The following is a 20,861-nucleotide window of genomic DNA, read 5'->3' as shown; positions in this document are numbered from 1 at the left end:
TCTTCTGCCCGGCCTACAATGAGTCTCGTAAAAAATGGATTGTCCCCCTATGCAGAAATTTGGGATTCTCAGAGTGTTTGGCCGCGTTCAGAGTTCTGAAAACAGATCTGTCGGAGCAAATCGTTTTCGCAGTGGCTAAATATCTAGGTGCAATGTGGTCCTTGAGAAGACAATGCCTTAAAGCTGGCCACTGACTTTACTGTACTAAAATGTGAAATTTGCATTAAGAAATTTTCTAATGGACTCTAATGACCTTGTAAAGCATAAATTTTTATTTCTGAAGTTTTATGAAATGTTTTAATGTCTTTTATGGTGAAAACTCACCGAAATAAAGATTTATGAAATGAAATGAAATGAATAAAAAAAATTAAGATGTAGCTCAATAGCACATGCTCACTAGTCCTGGAACAGAAAGTGCATGCCATTTCAGCTGGATGTGCAAATGTGACCAGGCTAAATGCAGTACTCATAGTGCATAACAACCAATGGATGGATTGTATTAACCCATTTTCCCATGATGTATGCTGTGGTGGACAGAATCAAAAATTGAATGACATTCCAACAGATAAATGGATGAAGAGAGTTCTAAGAACTGTCAGATAGAACTGTGTCTAAAACACATCTACAAATAATAGTAAAAGTGAGCATGAAAAGAAGAATGTTCTAGGGGTATAAGACGTGGCCTCGCAGGTCAGGGAAGTGCTCCTCAAAGGAAGCACAATTTCTCCTCTAATGGACCTTTCACTAAAGCAAATTTTAGACACTTGTTATTTCCAAGATGGTCAATGCTTTCCATAGCTGTCACAAAGTGTAATTGGCAATCAACCCATATAGTTTTGGTATGAAAACATGCACTGAGCGCCCAGCCAGTGGTTCAACACCTCACATTTGTATATTGACAGATGAGACAGTTTCCATTGTTTGCAAAGAGGTTGTATTGCTTCAGAACTCAAGTGTAAAGTCTCTTTTTTATCTTCTAGGTTATTGCTATGGCGCTAGCTTAGTACAATTGTAAAGAGAAAGCGTTTCATGCATAATTTTGGTTTCACTGGGCTTGTAACATAACTGACCATATAATATATGATTGCAGAATTTTAAAATGCTTCTAGCGCAAACAAATCAAAAGTTGCTATAAAATACACCACAGTTGCCGCACAGTAGCAGAACCTTTGCAACAGTGAACTGGTCACCATTGAGTCACATATATGTTCAGCTGTTAAACCGGTACTAACTTAAACTATTGCCCAGAATTATATTGATGCTTGTTAAAAGTACAAAATAGCAAAATGATACTGTCATAGAATGTGTCGGAGCATGCTGCATAATTTGTCTTTGCTTACCACATAAGGTAGCCAAACCTGCGGCCTAATTGCGTCTTTCATTGCTGCATAATTCCAGTAGCCCTAGCCACAGATACATTTGCAAACTTTTCAACCCACTGCCGACCAGAAGGCGACGGATACGCTGCACTTTGTCTTCTAAGGGTGTGAGGTCGAAGTGTATATTACACAGTGTCTTCGAGGAAAGTGATGCGAGTGCATAATCTACGTAGGGCCAGATGTCGGTGGCCAAATACCGGTCGGTAACGGCCGATTTCGGCCGTTACCGACCGGTATTTGGAATTTTAGATGTAGGGGGCCTTAAAAATTACCGAATCGGTTAATTTACCGAATCGGTAAATTTACAGATTCTGTAAATTACCGATTCGGTAAATTTACCGAATCGGTAATTTGAGATGTATGTGGCAGTGCCACAGGGCCTTAAGGATTCGGTATTTACCACCAACTATTAGTTGGTGGTACATAACGAATACCTGTGTATATGCAAATCTGTGCATGTACACCTGTGCCATGTGGCACACAAGCCTGAATCAGGGGTGCAACAGGGTGTCAAAGTGCCACCCTGCCACCCTTGACTATTCGGTAATTTTACCGAATCGGCATTTACCGATTCGGTAATTGCCATTGATTCCTATGGGCCTCAAGGCCCATAGGAATCAATGGCAATTACCGAATCTGTAAATACCAGTTCGGGAATTACGAATCTTAACGATTCGGTAATTGTTACCGAATATATACCTACATGGCATTTACCGATATGTAAATACCAATCAGTAAAATTCTGTATTTACGAATCGGTAAATGCCATTTACCTACATCTGGCCGGTAGTGTCTTCTAAGGATGTGAGGGGAATGCATATGCTTAATAGTATCGTTTAGGATTGGAAGGTAATGTATGCGCTACACAGTAACTCCTACAGATGTGAGGACAATGTATTTCCTCCACAGTGCCTTCTAAGGATGTGAGCGTCTAAGATGTGAAGGTAATGTATATGCTACAGAGTACCTTCTAAGGGTGTGAGGACAATATATGCGCAACACAGTGTCTTCTAAGGATATATGATGTTACAACGCGTACTTTTAGCACGCATACCATTACCACGGATTTTTTACAACGCAGGTCAATTTACAACGGAAACCTTTACTACGCAATTCACTACAACGCAGATACTATTACAACGCATACCATTACAACGTAAGTATAGGTAAGTATATAATATTAATATATAATGTAAATATTTTTTTGTATTATTTAATTTAATTATTTATTATTTATTTATTAAATAATTTTATTATTAAAATTAATTTTAATTTTATTATTTGTAAATATATATTAAAAATACCCCTGTACTCCAAAACCCAAACTCAGCCCTTAAACCTAAAAATACCCCTGTACCCCAAAACCCAAACCCAGCCCTAAAACCTAAAAATTCCCCTGTACCCCAAAACCCAAACTCAGCCCTTAAACCTAAAAATACCCCTGTACCCCAAAACCCAAACCCAGCCCTAAAACCTAAAAATACCCCTGTACCCCAAAACCCAAGCCCAACCCTAAAACCTAAAAATACCCCTGTACCCCAAAACCCAAACCCAGCCCTAAAACCTAAAAATACCCCTGTACCCCAAAACCCAAACCCAGCCCTAAAACCTAAAAATACCCCTGTACCCCAAAATCCAAACCCAGCCCTAAAACCTAAAAATACCCCTGTACCTCAAAACCCAAACCCAGCCCTAAAACCTAAAAATACCCCTGTACCCCAATACCTACACCCAACCCTAAAACCTAAAAATACCCCTGTACCCCAAAACCCAAACTCAGCCCTTAAACCTAAAAATACCCCTGTACCCCAAAACCCAAACCCAGCCCTAAAACCTAAAAATACCCCTGTACCCCAAAACCTAAACCCAACCCTAAAACCTAAAAATACCCCTGTACCCCAAAACCTAAACCCATCCCTAAAACCTAAAAATACCCCTGTACCCCAAAACCCAAACCCAGCCCTAAAACCTAAAAATACCCCTGTACCCCAAAACCCAAACCCAGCCCTAAAACCTAAAAATACCCCTGTACCTCAAAACCCAAACCCAGCCCTAAAACCTAAAAATACCCCTGTACCCCAAAACCCAAACCTAGCCCTAAAACGAAAAAAATACCCCTGTACCCCAAAACCCAAACTCAGCCCTTAAACCTAAAAATACCCCTGTACCCCAAAACCCAAACCCAGCCCTAACACCTAAAAATATCCCTGTACCCCAAAACCCAAACCCAACCCTAAAACCTAAAAATACCCCTGTACCCCAAAACCCAAACCCAGCCCTAAAACCTAAAAATACCCCTGTACCCCAAAACCCAAACCCAGTCCTAAAACCTAAAAATACCCCTGTACCCCAAAACCCAAACCCAGCCCTAAAACCTAAAAATACCCCTGTACCTCAAAACCCAAACCCAGCCCTAAAACCTAAAAATACCCCTGTACCCCAAAACCCAAACCCAGCCCTAAAATGAAAAAAATACCCCTGTACCCCATATAAATGTTTTTAAAAAAAGATAAACTTACCTATAATTATACTTACGTTGTAAGGGTATGCGTTGTAATAGTATCTGCGTTGTAGTGTATTGCGTTGTAAAGGTTTCCGTTGTAAAATGGCCTGCGTTGTAAAAAATCCGTTGTAACAGTTACATACCGTCTTCTAAGTATGAGAAGCCTTATATGATGTCCAGTGCCTTTTAAGGACAATGATTATGCTACACAGTGTCTTCTAAGGATGTGAAGGTAATGTATATGCTACACAGGTCTTCTAAGGATGTGAGGGCAATGCATATCCTATATTGTGCATTCTAAGGATGTAAAGACAATGTATGTGTAAACAGTGTCTTCTAAGAATGTGAAAGCAATGTATATGCAACACAGTGAATTCCAATGAGGTTATGGTAATTTATAAACAACAGAGTGTCTTCCAAGGATATAAAGGCAGTGTATGTGATGCACAGTGTCTGCTGATGACGCGCTGGGACAGTTTTCCTTCTATGTAACAGTCACAGCTTTTGTAAAATCGCCAGTTTCTTCCCCTTCTGTAAATATTAAACCGAGAGCTCTGCGTAGGTGGTAGTATTAGTTGCTGCCAAAGATTGTACTATTTTTTTCAAAAGCAGCTGTTTCTTACTGATATACAGCAGAACATCACGCAGGCCGCTTAACTAGAAGCTTCAGTAAGGAATGAAAAAAAACTACTCAAATCTGCCAAGTCGTTTGCATGACTGAGTGCTAGCATGACCTCTTGCCTACATTCCCATTTGCCTGCATGGCCACCCACCGGCATGACCGCCAGCATGACCACGACTGTGTTTTGTCCCGCACTCATTTTGGCTTCATGCTCTTGGATAGGCGCAGGGACATAGGGAAGATAAGAGTACTGCTTTACTCCTCACTCAGGGCCTGCCCTAACCATATAAGCCAGTGATACTCAAAGTACGGCCGGGGCTGCACGCGGCCCTCTTGACCTTTAACTGCGCATCCTGGGCAAAAGCAGCACTGGGTTGCTGTTTACGCAACTCAGCACTAACAGTAAAAAAAAAAAATCAATAAACAGCAAACATTTATTTAATGGTAATTTCCAGTTAAAAAAGGAAGTAACTAGGGTGTTCTGCACCCCTTAACTTTAGGAACACCTTCAGCAAACATAAAAATATGATTGTCTCTTCAAAATTCAAAAAGTGTATTTCATTAACCTGCAGAACCATTTAACCTTAATAAATCAGATTATAACAGTGCATTCAGAAGTATTTTTTAAGTAATAGTTTTCAGACATGAATTTAGAACTGTTTGAGGTCCCCCGCCCCCACTTTGACAACAATGCCAATAGTGATTAAGTCCAAACACAGGAGACGGTTTTGTACAGCACGCATCCTGAAGTAATGTATTTCGAGGTCCTCTTGCATGTGAAATAAAGGAGGGAAAATTAAATAAAACAATTGCCCAGGATCACACAATTTGGTCAAGTGGGGAAGCCGGGATTCATCCCTGGTTTTCTGGTTTCACATTGTAAAATTCAGTTCAGCCTCTAGATGTACCTGCTTCGCTTCCCCAATACCTACTTTATGCTCCTCCCTCCCACTCGACAACCACCCTACAGGCATCAGTCTCGGTTACACCAAAGACCGAACTTTTTGGCTCCTGGGAAAATGTTTGCGAGTACCCAACGTTATAAGCAATACCCCAGACACACTCTGTCATATTGGGCACTTCCACAGGCTTGCATGCTAGACATCAGTAAAGTGCTATATGAACGTATTTACATGCATTACTATTATGATCTGTATTTCTGTACAAGCATTTGTATCCCTGTTATTCATGTTTCTCAGTTTGTGTCAATGTCATCTTTGTGCGGCAAAGCGCTTTGAGGTGCTGGTGACATTAATAATATATGTTTTACAATGAATATAAATAAGCAGTAACCTAAATCACTGCAAAGTGCTACCTCAACAAGGAGGGTGGATTGAAACCGTGGTTACAATCTTAGACAGGGAAATACAAAAATATGGTTCAAGATGGATAGAAATGTTTTATCGTTTGAGGCAAACATCTTGAGGCAGCTGGCACTAACAGTAAGGGTCAAGGACATTATGGCTACTTTTGTTAGAAAACATTTTCTTTATCAGGTGGATGAAATCTTTAGAGGCCATCTTCGTGATCTACAAGATTCATAATATATAGTTACATTAAGTAACTTGATGTTCCAAGAAGAACTTTCAAATGGCCCAAGCAGCCAACGAAAGTCACTTAACCACATGATATATAAAGTATCTTTGAAAAAATTATTATTATGCTCATAAATAACCAGTCATACACTAAAATATAGTACAAAGAAATAACAAATTTATAGCAGAGAGTGCCCTACACATATGACAATGATATAGTATAACATAATGATTAAGGTATTCGCATCTGATTTGCTGCCACACAAGCCTAATTTCCGTTTAAGTATCCTGTAGAATGGTATTTATTCTGCTGTAATGTTAAGCGTTTTCTTAAATTGCGATATTTCCACTGGCTTCATCATTAAAAGTGTGCACATGTTTCCAGTAACATGATACAGGCAAAGCTTTACGAGTTTTTAAGAAAACCCCTTTTTACGTCGAGCCTAGCGCAGCGCACATGCGCTGCTCTGCGAGGCTTCTTGTAACTACTCTAAACTACTCTGTGTGGGTCTGACTCCCCCCACGCATTGGTTTGGCTTTTGCGTGTGTCATTTTGTAATCGTAGCCTGCAAATGGCTAAAGGTGGGTGCATGTCCCACCTCTTTTGAAAAGGGTCACTGCCATGGCGTTTTGCTGGATTTGAGCAAGCAACGGCGCGCAGGGTGGCAGCTGCAGTGCCTCCTAGTCTCCCCTGCACCACTCCTCCTTGTCTCCCTATGCCCGCCCCACCACTTCTCTTGAGCTGCTTGTCCTTTACTTATGTGTGATATATATGTCCTTTCATAAAGTACAGGATTTCTAATGAGTCAAACACGCTAGCATCACGTTGCTTGAGGCAACGTGAAGGACACGGATGTCCGTAACATGGTCGTCTGCGTCTTATGATGTAAAATGTTGTGCACATAGTAGCGCAGATTGTAATCATGAGCCTCCAAGCAAGAAGTAGTTAGATTGAGTTGATTCGGTTAACAGGAGAGAGCCAGGGAGCACAGCTTCGGTCTGCGGAGCAAGGCATCAACTGACTCCCAGCTGGAACAAGCAAAGAGAATACAACAACCATTCCATGTCTCGCCCCAAAGAATACACAGACAAAATATGTTTAAAAGCACATAGTAAAACAATAGAATATAACACAGATGTATCTGAAAATAAAGCCACTGGCAAGAGACATGGCACGCACACTTTAACTCGCAGGGGGGGATCATTTTCACAAACAAGATCTCGGAGTGAATTGGTCCTTAAATAGACTTAAACATGCGCGGGATTGTGCGTGCTGGAGAAATACTCATTATACTGGCGGCCCGTATGTTATACGTCACTCTGTCAGCCCCTTCCCGTTGTCCATGTTGTTTTTCTTCCCAACCCCTCACGCCATACATGTGGTTGTACATTTTCTGTTGGTCTCACCGCTGTGTTGTCGATCACAGGCCCCAGAGGGCCGGTCACAAGCGGGTGGTCCACAGGTGTAACACACTGCTCAGAGGAGGTGCCGCACACTGCTCAGAGGATGCACCGAGTCTGCTGCTCTCACCCTCTCCCCTTCACTTGCAGCAGCCCATGAGGTAGCCACTGTTTAAATGCTGAACAGAGTCATCAAAAAGCATTGCAAAGCCGAAAGGCGAGACCTATTGGCTTTGTCAATGCTTGTTCCTTAACCAATTTGAGTTGAACAGTATTGTTACCCCCGCTCCTCTGTCTCCATGTTCACCCTCAGCTGGTATGATTTGTAACCTATTGATGGGCATGGGCGACCGCCACGAATCGGGGGTAGAGGGAAGATGGGGGGATATGGGGATATAAAAAGGAAAGGAAACGTACCTGATAGCTGCATATCTCCTCAGTCTCTCCTCCACCATCTCTCCCCCCAGGCCTGAACAGGAACAGCGTTGTGATTGGTCTGAGCGCCAACGTTCGGCTCTCACCCAGGGAATGGGAGCCTGGACATGTTCTTCATGGAGGCTGTAATGCAGCCTGCATGGAGAGGGCGGCCAAGGGGGCGGCCAAACAATGGAGTGGGCAAACCACTCCTCCCCCTGTTCCACTATCATCGGAGCAGCCCTGTCCCACCCACAAACCTGCCGCAGCATGAAAATATAAAATGGTAACAATCTCAAGTTATTAACATTTTATGTTTCGTTGATTTCACTGTATCAGTAGATGACCCCATCAGTCTTCTGTCGCACCACTCTGGGGCCCTGACCTCAATGGATGCATATTTCACAATATTTCATAACAACATCAACAGTGAACTGTAGGAGGCATTAAGAAACCTCTTTTACTCATGAAGAAAAATGGTTTGCTATGTTGCTCTGTAACAAAAGCATTTATAGCGGCCTTAGAGAAAACCTAACTTATTCGAAATATTGTAACTCTACTTTGCTTAATGTTGTCTGTTACATGTTAAATATACAGGTGGAGTGATCATCAATGGGCCTGGCATTTCAACAGGAACATAGAACCTGTCAATGGGTTAAGGTTACTCTCTGGGAACACAAAGTATGAGTCCAGAGCTCTCACCTTCTATATGCCGAATAGGTGAGGTACTTACCACAAGTGATATATATAATTACCTCAGAGTGAGGTATTTACCATGTGTGGTAATTATCTTCAATTCAGGCTTTTTAACTTGAAAATGAGGCATAACATCAGGAATTGGTATGTAACACATCAAATTCCATAAGGTTTGACTTTTTAAGTTCCTTATCCCCCAATTCCTTTCTGAAGGATTAACCTGCCATTATTTAGCATGGGAAAACTGAAAGGAATCTGGCAATTTTCACACTACTCATAATTTTGATCTCTGTGTAAACATGTATTTGCATAGGAATCACAATCTTTTCCACGCATTTAATCAGGGCACATATGTCCTCAGTTCTTTTAATGCACTCTTTGTCAGCCTTAGACTCCAATGTTCAATTTGCCTTGCCTCTACTGAAGCCTGAAACAAGGCTGACAATAGATGGACAACAAGCATTGACAATGCCAATAGGTCTGGATTTACAGGAAGAGCGTTTGGTAATGTGAAGCATTGCAAGTAGATATTATTTTAATGTATATTCATTTGTGTGGAAGCAAACTACTGTAGAATAATATTGATGTAGGTTAAAAGGTCAAATGACAGTTGCACTGTCAAGCCAGACCTAAAACTCCATGCAGGTTAACGACTGCGCTCCTTCTATCTGTGCAATTGCCAGAGAAAAACTCCATAAATTATCTAGTAACAGTTTAATAGCATTACATTGTTATGTGTGTGCCCCTGAAAGTTCAAGCTCATGCAGCTGGATAAATAAACAAAACAATCACATTTGTATGGAGGACAAACCCTTTTTTGTGGCGGCACAAATCTTCTGTCCAATAAAACAAGTACTCCTATCTTCAAACATGTGGGTGGAACAAAAGTCACTCTGCTGGTGATTCTCACATAATTGTCTGGTGACGGCTGCACTAAAAGTCCAGACGGCCAGTGCTTCATTTGTTTAATAAAATGAGTGCAGGTGGCCAAAGCTTTAGTCAGAATCCCATAGTTGGTGCTATTAAATGTCGTTTCAACAAATGCATAGTCTTGAATCCACCTCATGCCTCTATAATCCACTATCAGTAACTCCCTGACAATTTATTTCTCTCTTGCAGATTCTTCCTTTCTCCCCTGTGACAGTTATTCAATATTCCCCTCCTCCTTCTTTCCAGTGTGTTTGTTTTTCCTTCTCTTGCTCTCGGTCAATGTCTGAACAGAAATAATAAGTGTGGCCCCTAAAAATGTGTTTCAGTGGGTCCAATCCGCACCACCCAGGCGCAAATTTTGCAACAACGCCAAGCGAATAGGAACTTAACAACTATCAAAACCAATAAACATGGTGCAGTTGCAAATAAACAATCCATTAAAGTAAATAGTTTTCCAAGGCTGAAATATATCACTTTAAATTATGAAATATAGCAAATATTCCAAAAACCAACAAACACTGAGGGCAATAGGCCCACAAACTGTCCCTGAGTGTTTACATATCTTAGTGCGTTGAAGTACGCACACACCTAGTGCCTCAGGTCTTTTCCTACATCAGAATAATCCCCTATCCATGGCTTCTGGCTGATCAGTCTACCTTCTTCCTTCTCCAACCCATACCAAGCAAAATATTTGCATAGCTCACCTGCAATCATCGATTGAACTCAGGCTATCACCCTAGTTTGTTAGCTCAAAGCACTGCTTAATTTGTGCTAGTATTGAGGCCCCGCATTTGTTTTGGGGATCTGGGCAGTATAATTGAAATCGCCCGGGGAACAACAGGCATGTGTGCCCACTCTATGCATCCCTAGCCCAGTTTGATGTTACTGCAGGGATTGCAGACATGTGCACAAGCCCTTCTGTAAAACAGATATTAGCAGTGCTATATGTGTACCAGCATGATCTCAAGGTTCTTGCCTACACTAGGAACAGCACATTTACTGTGCTACGGTGCACTGTAGAAGTCTGCACTAAGTGTGGCCCTTGGCACAGTGTGGGACACTTCGTTATATCCATTTTGTGGAGCTTGGAACTGTTCTTTATAATCAGACTTTTGATACAGTGCAAGAGAAAGAAAAGCAGAAGAGACAGCAATAAGGAGGAAGAGAAAGGAAAACAGTAACAAAAGAAGTAAGTACAGATGAAAAAGAACCCACCAACATCCGATTAAACTACAGGAACTATAGGGTTGTGAAACAAAGAGGGCATGAAGGCTTATCAGGGCTAGGAAGTCTGGGTATTTGGCACTCCCAGCATTCTGGCTCATGGCGCTTTACTTTTAAGAATGACTTTGAACTGCTTTACTTTGTTTTGCTTTTCTATTTAAGATTATGCCTTGAGTAAAGGTTTCACTAATACACTGACATTCAGATGAAGAGTTGTAGGAGAGTAACCCTCTTAGCATTGGTGCCTCTAGTCACATATCTATGTGCTTTTCTCTATTGATCTGTGTTTTTGTTGGACCTGACAACCTTGGGGTGGTTTCCCTCAAACTTTTTGCCTTCCCTCCTCCTGTGTTGCTGACTTGTTTATGTTGGCCTTAGGACCCTGCACACTTTAGCACTGCAAACCAGTGTTAAAGTGCTTTCAATTACTCCTTTAAACATGGGAAAATTGGCTTGCACCCAAGTGGCTCACTTACTTGTAAGTACTTAGTAAAGTGGTACTACATGCACCCAGGTGAGTACATTAAATGCTGCTAGTGGACCCACGGCATCCATTGTGACACCCACTAAAGTAGCATTTTACAACATGTCTGAGGCCTGCCACTGCAGCATATGTGCAGTTGTAGACTGCCATTTCAACATGGCAAAAGAAACATTTTGCCAAGCCTAAACCTTCCTTTTTAATACATTTAAGTCACCCTAGGATAGGCCCTCAACAGCCCACAGGGCAGGGTGCATTGAATTTAAAATGTTGGGCATGTACTTTTAAGTTTTACATGTCCTGGTAGTAAAAACCTCTTAAATTCGTTTTTCTTTACTGCAAGGCCTACATCTTCTAAAGGATAACATTGGGTGAACTTATCACATGTTAAAAGCAATAACATTTGCTTAGGAGAAGGTAGGAATTTCATGTTTGGGCTCTAGAGAATTGTAATTTAAGATCCTTTTTAATGGTAAAGTTGAATGTTAAGTCACAATTCTGATAATGCCACTTTCAGAAAGTACTGTATAACGTGCTAGATGTCCAGATAGCACCTTTAAGACAAATTAAGGTGTTTATGTATCATTTTTTTGTAAGTATGAAAATGTTATTTCACAAAAAAGTGTTGCCAGACAAGATGAAATGAAAATAATAGCTTCATCTTGTTCTCAAAATTACAAACGAAAAGTGAAATTAATCACTCAGGCTTTGGAATTCAAGTCTAAGGTCATGTTTAAATATTAATGTGTCATAAAGGTGCTATCTGGACATCTTGCATGTTATACAGTATTATAGTGATCCAGCCCAGGTGGTGTAAGGACCCAAGCCTTCTTTGTTCAATAAACTTTTAGAAAATAGGCATTTTCTTGTCCAAACCATTTGGTTATTATAAGCAGTTGGCTTGACGGTGTTACCTAGGGGGCTGAGGGATGGCAGGATGACAAGTTGGGTGGGGGTGCAGCTGTCATCTACCACACGTGCACTTCAATAGAGGCTGCCTCCTGCACTCACAAAGACCTTTAAACTACACTATTCTCAGCATCCCAGCCCTCTTGGGACCTGGGCAGAAAAAGAACGGAAATTCCAGAACCAAATGTGGGGTGAAGCATAGAAGTTTCTCCGACTTCAAAGCCTGAACAACTCTTCAGATTACTTCTGGACCTGTGGAAAAATCTGAAGAATGAATGCTCTGATGCCATGCTGCTGAAAGGACTGTTCTGCTGTCCTACTACAAGAAGGATTGCTCTGCAGCCATGCGGCCTGAGGAAGGAAGACTGGATCTGCTCCTTGAACCTAGAACCTCCAGAGCTACTACAAGGGCTAGCTGACTGGCCTCCTGTTCTAAGTTAAACGGACATACCATTCTCCAGAGACCTGCCTTGTATTTGCCCAGCTGCCCAGATTCAACTGAACTTGCCTGTGCCCTTCTGCTGGCTTCTACTGAAGTGAGCATGATGCAGGACCTCGCAACGACGCACCTCACAGCTCCTGATCAGAGGCATCAGCAGAACCAATGCAACTCGATTCAGCTCAACACAGGACCCCGCATCTCAGTCTTGGTTCAACCAGGTACACTGTCCAGTAGGCCAAAATGGGTCCTGTACCAAGCCTGCGATCCATCAAGATCGACTTGAACTTATGACTTTGTCCCAGTACACTGTGACCAGATAACCTCAGTTAGCGCTTTGTGCTCTTAGGGCACTATACTTCCCTAAATCTTTGAAATTGCATATCTCTGGTTCTACTGATTGTTTTATTGTTGTCAAATGGTTAATTACATTTTACACAATTTTCCTAAATTAGTGTGGGATTCTTCTTCTGTTGTGTTCTCCCTTTGTTGCTGTTTGAGCACTGCATTAATAGGTTACACATATCCTCTAAGCTAAGCCTGACTGCTTTTGTACCAAGCTGTTAAGCACGGGTTAATTTAGCGACTTGTTGTTATTCCACCTGATGAGGGTGTTAGTTGTTGCTTGAGAAGGGTTTAAGGCTCCTCAACCAATAACCTAATTTCTCACTTTTCAGTCTTGTTGCCCTTTAGTGGTGTATCCAGTTCTTCACCAGGAGAACAGATGTTGATTATCAATAGCCTGGTCAGTGCTACAGAGCGAGTCAGGGGTCAAAGTCAAGGGAGTAAGGCTGCGCCACAGCATTATCTCTTGTATTCACTCTTCATTGATTTGACTTAATTCACACTCTCTTTTATTTTTGAGAGATCCTCTCTGTAATCCGACAAACACAACAATGACAGAATGCAACTAGCATATAGATGTGTTTTTCGTAACTAGTGTTTTCATAAGCTGAAAAAGTTTGCATATTGAAGAGGTGGTGAACGGAGTAAAGTTGGAGTTTGTGTTTCCTGGGATAAATCAATCAATCAATCAATCATAACATTTGTAAAGCGCACTACTCACCCGTGAGGGTCTCATGGCGCTGGGGTGGGGAATGCTGCTACTGCTCGAAAAGCCAGGTCTTGAGGAGTTTTCTGAAGGTCAGCAGGTCTTGGGTCTGCCGTAGGTGGATGGGGAGGGTGTTCCAGGTCTTGGTGGCGAGGTGGGAGAATGAGCTGCCGCCGGAGTTCGCTCTTCAGAAGCGGGGCCTGTGGCAAGGGTGAGGTCGGCGGAGCAGAGCTGGCGGGTGGGGTTGTAGAAGCTGAGTCATCTGTTGAGGTACGTTGGCCCGGTGTTGTGGAGTGCCTTGTTTGCGTGGATGAGGAGCTTGAAGGTTATCCTCTTGTTGACCGGGAGCCAGTGCAGGTCTCTCAGGTGGGGTGTGATGTGGCTGCGGCGAGCGATGTTGAGGATCAGGTGTGCAGAGGCGTTCTGGATGCGTTGGAGCCGTCTCAGGACGCCTGCATAGAGGGCGTTTCCGTAGTCCAACCTGCTGCTGACAAGGGCCTGGGTGACCGTTCTTCTCGTTTCAGTGGGGATCCACTTGTAGATCCTGCACAGCATGCGGAGGGTGTTGAAGCAGGAGGAGGAGACGGCGTTGACCTGTTTAGTCATGGAAAAGGTGGTGTCGAGGATTGAGTGTGTGGTCGGTGGGTGTTGGGGCGGTCCCAGTGAGGTGGGCCACCAGGATTCGTCTCAGGCCGAAGGGGTGGATCCGAGAATGGATCCGAGAATGAGGACCTCCGTCCTGTCCGAGTTTAGCTTCACTCGACTGTTCCTCATCCATTCAGCGACTGCCTTCATTTCTTCATGAAGGTTGGTTGTGGCGGTGTAGGGGTCCTTGGTGAGGGAGAGGATCAGATGGGTGTCATCAGCATAGGAGATGATATTGAGGTTGTGCCAATGGGCGACATGGGCGAGCGGTGCCATGTAGATGTTAAACAGAGTTGGGCTGAGGGATGAGCCTTGGGGTACGCCGCAGACAATCTCAGTGGCTTCAGAGCCGAAGGGGGGTAGGCGGATGCTCTGTCTTCTGCCAGAGAGGAAGGAGGTGGTCCAGTCCAGGGCCTTCTCTTGGATCCCGGCGTTGTGGTGGTGTGTTCGTAGTGTGTGGTGGCAGACCCTGTTGAAGGCGGCTGACAGGTCCAGGAGGATGAGGGCTGCCGTTTCTCAGTTGTCCAGCAGGGACTTGATGTCATCAGTGGCGTGATCAGGGCAGCCTCGGTGCTGTGGTTGCTGCGGAACCCGGACTGGGAAGGGTCCAGGATGTTGTGCTCCTCGAGGTAGTGGCTCAGTTGTTTGTTGACGGTCTTCTCAATGAACTTTGCCAGGAACGGGAGCAGGGAGATGGGCCGGAAGTTCGTGAGGTCCTTGGGGTCTGCCTTGGGTTTCTTGAGTAAGGTGTTGATCTTGGCGTGCTTCTAGCTCTCCAGGAAGGTTGCTGTCTCGAAGGAGGTGTTGATGACTTTCCGGAGATGGGCTGCGATGGCTATGCTGGCTTTGTTGAAGATGTGGTGTGGGCATGGGTCTGAAGGAGATCCGGAGTAGATGGTGTTCATGATCTTGATGGTGTCGTCGTCATTGATGTTGGTCCAAGAGAGCAGGCGGTTGGTGCGGATGGTGGTCGTGGGGGTGGAGGTCTCAATGGTTGTCAGGGCGGTCGTGGCATTGAAGCTGTCGTGGATGTCTGCGATCTTGCGGTGGAAGAAGATGGCCAGCGAGTCGCCCAGGTCTTGAGAGGGTGGGACGTCATTGGTGTTGGAGCCGGGGTTGGAGAGTTCCTTCATGATGTTGACGAGTTCTTTGCTGTTGTGATCCACTGTCTGAAGTTGCGGGCTGGGGTGTCGGGGTCGGTGGAGTCGGCGAGTGGGCTCTGGGCGAGGGTGGTGGTTAGCTGGTCTTCGATGACTTTGTTCCAGCAGCGGGGAGGCATCTGTTGGGTGCGGTGGTGCGTGGTGGGTTTCTCGAAGGTGAAGTGGATGCAGCGATAGTCGGTCCAGTGGAGTTCGGTGGTGTGGTTGAAGGAGACATGGGGGCTTGCGGAGAAGATGGGGTCAAGTGTGTGACAGGCAGAGTGGGTGGGTTTTGTGACGAGTTGTCTGAGTCCGAGGTTGGCTAGGTTGTTGATCAGGACGGTGGAGTTGGTGTTGTTGTTGTTCTCGAGGTGGAAGTTCAGGTCCCCGAGGAGGATGTCGTCTGTGGAGGCGAGGGTATGTGTGCTGATGGAGTCGCTAAACTGTGGTCGGGGTCAGGGGGGTCTGTAGATGAGGGTTTCTCTAAGGGTGGTGTTGGGGTCGGTGTGGATCTGGAAGTGCAGGTGTTCGGCGGTGCTAAGGGTGTCGTCGGTGTTGGTCGAGACTCTGCGAGAGTTCCTGTGGACGATGGCGATCGCAATCGCTATATTTGCTTAGCAGGATGTTGTTCATTTGCCCTCAAGCATTTTATTTGAGTTTTAGGTACCCACTAAATATATGGCGAAACATCAACATAATGTATTTTTCTGCTTGAATGAAATTGTTTCTGTAGTAAACCAAGAAAGCTTTTTATAGGACAAAAACCTCATATTTTAACTCAAAACCAAAGCCACTGAATTTTACGCATAATTATGGATTGACCACATTTAATTCATAATCCACCATTTGCTTCATAATTGGCAGATTTTAACAAAAAAATGTATGCAGCTCAAACGGATCATTAGTTGCTAAGAACATGGCGACACATGTTGCCTTGTAGTGGCAGGCCCTTCGCAAAGGGTAACTGGTCGCCTATCACTTGCTTATTGCGTATTTCTGTGTTAAACTGGTGCTAATACAGTGAAACCTTATACAATACTAGCATGTATAGAAATGACAATCTAATGAAGTAATGCTGTCACCTTATGCTGTATGTTTTTTCTATTCTTACCACATAATTTAGTCAATCCTGCCACATACTTTGGTCCTCCCCTGCAGCACTGTTCCAAACTGGCTAACCAAACCTCTTATGTCTTTTCCCGTTCAAGAGCATACTGTACTGTGTGTGAAATATGCAATCTTCAAACATTATACGTGACAGTGAAGCAGATCTTATACAAAATCTGCTTGTTTCGACTGATATTAAGACCAGTTCACTAAATGCTCTTTATCCCTCCACCTCATTTTCACAGATCTGGAAGCGTTCAGCATCACTGGAGTGAAATATACAATTTCGTAGAACACCTGGCCCACAAGTTTATAAGGTACTTATTTATTTCACTTGTTTGTAAATATACCAAGAGTGTGGTTAAGCATATGTGAAGTGGCTGATTGGGTTAACAGAGGCACATAATTGTGGTAGAAAGCACAGACGCCCACCACGAATTACAATGAAAGAGGTAGTTACTGAGAGAGGAAATACCATATAAAACCATGGACCTGGAGAAACTGAATGTGGCCAAAAGAAGCAGAGGGTCCTCCTGTCCACTGGTAGTTAGTTTTCAAGAGCTGGTGATGTTGATATCTAGGTTAGTAATATATATATATTAACTGTTTTAAACTTTACGTGTGACTAATACTGTGTAATTTTAAAACAACCTGCCTTTCTCCTGCTCAGCGGATCTCAGCGCTGACGAGGGGAACACACCCTCATTGACGCCAGCTGAGGGGAATCCATTGGGCTCACGCCCACCCCATCTGGCCACGCCCCCTTGCAAAAGTATTTAAACCCTGCGCTGAGGCACTAGCGCGTCTTTAAGAAATTGCATGCTCCTGAGGCGGAAGCCGGGAGAAACTTTGTCTTGACTTTTAACTGTTTTAAACTTTACGTGTGACTAATACTGTGTAATTTTAAAACAACCTGCCTTTCTCCTGCTCAGCGGATCTCAGCGCTGACGAGGGGAACACACCCTCATTGACGCCAGCTGAGGGGAATCCATTGGGCTCACGCCCACCCCATCTGGCCACGCCCCCTTGCAAAAGTATTTAAACCCTGTGCTGAGGCACTAGCGCGTCTTTAAGAAATTGCATGCTCCTGAGGCGGAAGCCGGGAGAAACTTTGTCTTGACTTTTAACTGTTTTAAACTTTACGTGTGACTAATACTGTGTAATTTTAAAACAACCTGCCTTTCTCCTGCTCAGCGGATCTCAGCGCTGACGAGGGGAACACACCCTCATTGACGCCAGCTGAGGGGAATCCATTGGGCTCACGCCCACCCCATCTGGCCACGCCCCCTTGCAAAAGTATTTAAACCCTGTGCTGAGGCACTAGCGCGTCTTTAAGAAATTGCATGCTCCTGAGGCGGAAGCCGGGAGAAACTTTGTCTTGACTTTTAACTGTTTTAAACTTTACGTGTGACTAATACTGTGTAATTTTAAAACAACCTGCCTTTCTCCTGCTCAGCGGATCTCAGCGCTGACGAGGGGAACATACCCTCATTGACGCCAGCTGAGGGGAATCCATTGGGCTCACGCCCACCCCATCTGGCCACGCCCCCTTGCAAAAGTATTTAAACCCGGTGCTGAGGCACTAGCGCGTCTTTAAGAAATTGCATGCTCCTGAGGTGGAAGCCGGGAGAAACTTTGTCTTGACTTTTAACTGTTTTAAACTTTACGTGTGACTAATACTGTGTAATTTTAAAACAACCTGCCTTTCTCCTGCTCAGTGGATCTCAGCGCTGACGAGGGGAACGCACCCTCATTGACGCCAGCTGAGGGGAATCCATTGGGCTCACGCCCACCCCATCTGGCCACACCCCCTTCCTTCTATAAAAATGTGTCTACCTAGTAAGCGCAGCGGACGAGCGCAGCGGGAGCGCCGTTTGCGTGCCGAAGGCGCGCCTAAGGCAAGCCCGTCTGCGCCCGTCCGCGACCGGACCGTGCCCGGCGCCGGCCACGCTGCCAGTGACCAGTCCCACACAAGAAGGATAGTCTGGTCTAGAAGCGAACTTCTAGCACTTAACCCTGGCAACCATTGTCAGGTTCCCAGGCTCGACCTTTTCGCCCCGGACCTCCCCCCCTCCTGCTCACGGTGCAACAAGCCTCTGTGTGACGTTTCAGTCTCTGCTAATTCCTACCCAAAAACATTGAACTATCGCTCAGCCAACACTCCCACCTCCCCCTTTAAAGCTGGGCTTCTGAACTGCAGATCCCTTCCTAAACATGCAGATGATATCTATCTGCTGCTAGCTGACTCAGAGTGGGACGCCCTATTTCTCACCGAAACGTGGCTCAACGAAGAAAACCTTGCCTCCATTGCTCTAGCCGTTCCGCTCGGTTTCACTTTAAGTCTCTCCAATAGAGAGAAGAACAGAAGAGGTGGCGGAGTGGCTATTATCTTTAAAGATAAATACACCTTATCCTCTTCCACTCCTACCACCCTCGCCGGCATAGAGGGGCTACACTTCTGCCTCCAAATCAACCCTCAAACGTCCCTAGCTGGCCTGATAATATATAGACCCCCGGACTGTTCTCCGGCCCATACCCATGACCTTATGGACTTCATAGTCCAAAACACTCTCTCTGACCAACACTATATAGTAGTCGGTGACTTTAACGTTCATGCAGACAGATCTGACTGTCTTTTGGCTTCCCAACTTATTAACACACTTCAATCAGCAAATCTAGCCCTTATCACCTCCGGTACCACGCACCAGGCAGGCCATATGCTGGACCTCATTTTCCCTAACATTTCGGATACCACAACTAAACCCCCGCTGCCACTTCTATGGACAGATCATTTCCTCGTCCCCTTCCTAATCTCTTTCCCTACTTGCTCTCGAACTACAGGAAAACGCACGTATGTACGAAGAAACTGGGATAACTTATCCACCGAGACCCTCTGTCCCGCGCTCGCAGCTGCCCCCCCTTTACTATCAGCAGATGTGAACTCTGATGCAATACTACTGAATCACTGGATTAGCAGCACAGTAGACTCTATTGCTCCGCCCAAAATAGCCACTTCACGAAGAGAATCCCCGTCTGCCCCCTGGTTCTCTGCAGAACTGATAGCTGAAAAAAGCAAATGCAAAAGACTAGAACGTCAGTGGCGGGCTAGCTACTCCGAACCTGCAAAAAACTGCTATAAAAAAGCCCTGCACAGCCTTCATCACTCCATAAAAAAAGCAAAAAAACTGTTCTTTGTATCCTCTATTCAACAAGCGGAACAACCGAGCAAAGACATTTTTAAAATAGTTCAGTCCTTCTTCAAACCCAAGGCCATCGAAACAGAAATTATTCCCTCTAGCAAACTCTGTGAGGATATCTCAGATTTTTTCGACAAAAAAATCCTGAAGGTCTATGACTCCTTCACCCCCTCCGAGCCAACAATTATGGCAGACCACGATATCATTGTGATGCCTACCCCTCCCTTAACTCGGTTCCTCCCAATCACCCACGAGGATGCATTGAAAGAACTACACAAATGCAAATCAGGTGCTCCTGATGACCCCTGCCCCCCCAAACTGTGGAAAATGATGTCGGATGCCACGGTAGGGCCACTCCTTCACATCTGGAACATGTCCATCGAGACTGGCACGTTCCCCGACCGCTGGAAACATGCCACTCTTCTCCCATTGAAAAAAAAACCCAGTGGCGCCCCCGATGATCTGAGCAATCTCCGCCCCATCTCCCTACTAGCAGCCCCGGGAAAAATGCTGGAAAAACTTATCCAACGCCAACTCAATGGTTTCATCGAAAAAAGTGGCATACTACACGAAACACAGTCTGGTTTCAGGGCCGGCTTCAGCACTGAAACTGCCCTCATTGAGGTGGCTGAGTCAATCAGGTGGTCGCTGGATTCAGGAGCATCGGCCATGCTGGTGCTCCTGGATCTATCTGCCGCCTTCGATACTGTGGATCACGGTAGATTGCTGCTCAGATTGAAGGATATTGGCTTAGAGGACAAGGCACTGAGCTGGTTGCACTCCTACCTTACGAACCGCTCTCAGAAAGTAGCTCTGGGCGCTTTTTCCTCTGAACCCAAACGGCTGTGGTGTGGTGTCCCGCAAGGGTCCACCCTCAGCCCGCTACTTTTCAATGTTTATCTGGCCCCACTTTTTACCTTAATCGCCAAATGGGGGGTCAAGGCGATTTCGTATGCGGATGACACGCAACTAGTCTTCCCATACATTGAGGTGTCAGAAGCAGCGTTCAGCAAAATAAAAGGCTGTCTTAGTGACGTAGCCAGATGGATGAACACTAACAAGCTAAAATTGAATGCTAGCAAAACCGAGGTACTATTCTTTGGGAAAAGTACTCCACCCTCCCCTGACCTCTGGTGGCCCACCGAAATGGGTCCTGCTCCCACCCCTGGCACCAAGGAAAAAAATCTGG

At 44.7% G+C, this 20,861-nt stretch overlaps 1 protein-coding gene across 1 annotated transcript in view; it reads left to right on the top strand.

The window, feature by feature from the left end:
• Positions 1 to 20,861, top strand: part of ANTXR1 (ANTXR cell adhesion molecule 1) — a 487,726-nt gene that overhangs the window by 119,414 nt on the left and 347,451 nt on the right. Inside the window, exon 2 of the mRNA XM_086943491.1 lies at positions 16,721 to 16,792. Coding sequence (XP_086799617.1) covers positions 16,721 to 16,792 — 72 coding nt within the window. The remainder of the gene's footprint in view (positions 1 to 16,720; positions 16,793 to 20,861) is intronic.

Source organism: Lissotriton vulgaris, chromosome 11 (genome assembly GCF_964263255.1).
Source record: "Lissotriton vulgaris chromosome 11, aLisVul1.2, whole genome shotgun sequence".
In the NCBI taxonomy this organism is placed as follows: Eukaryota; Metazoa; Chordata; class Amphibia; order Caudata; family Salamandridae; genus Lissotriton; species Lissotriton vulgaris.
The sequence above is the reverse complement of the archived record's forward strand: the minus strand, read 5'-3'. Positions and strand labels throughout refer to the sequence as shown.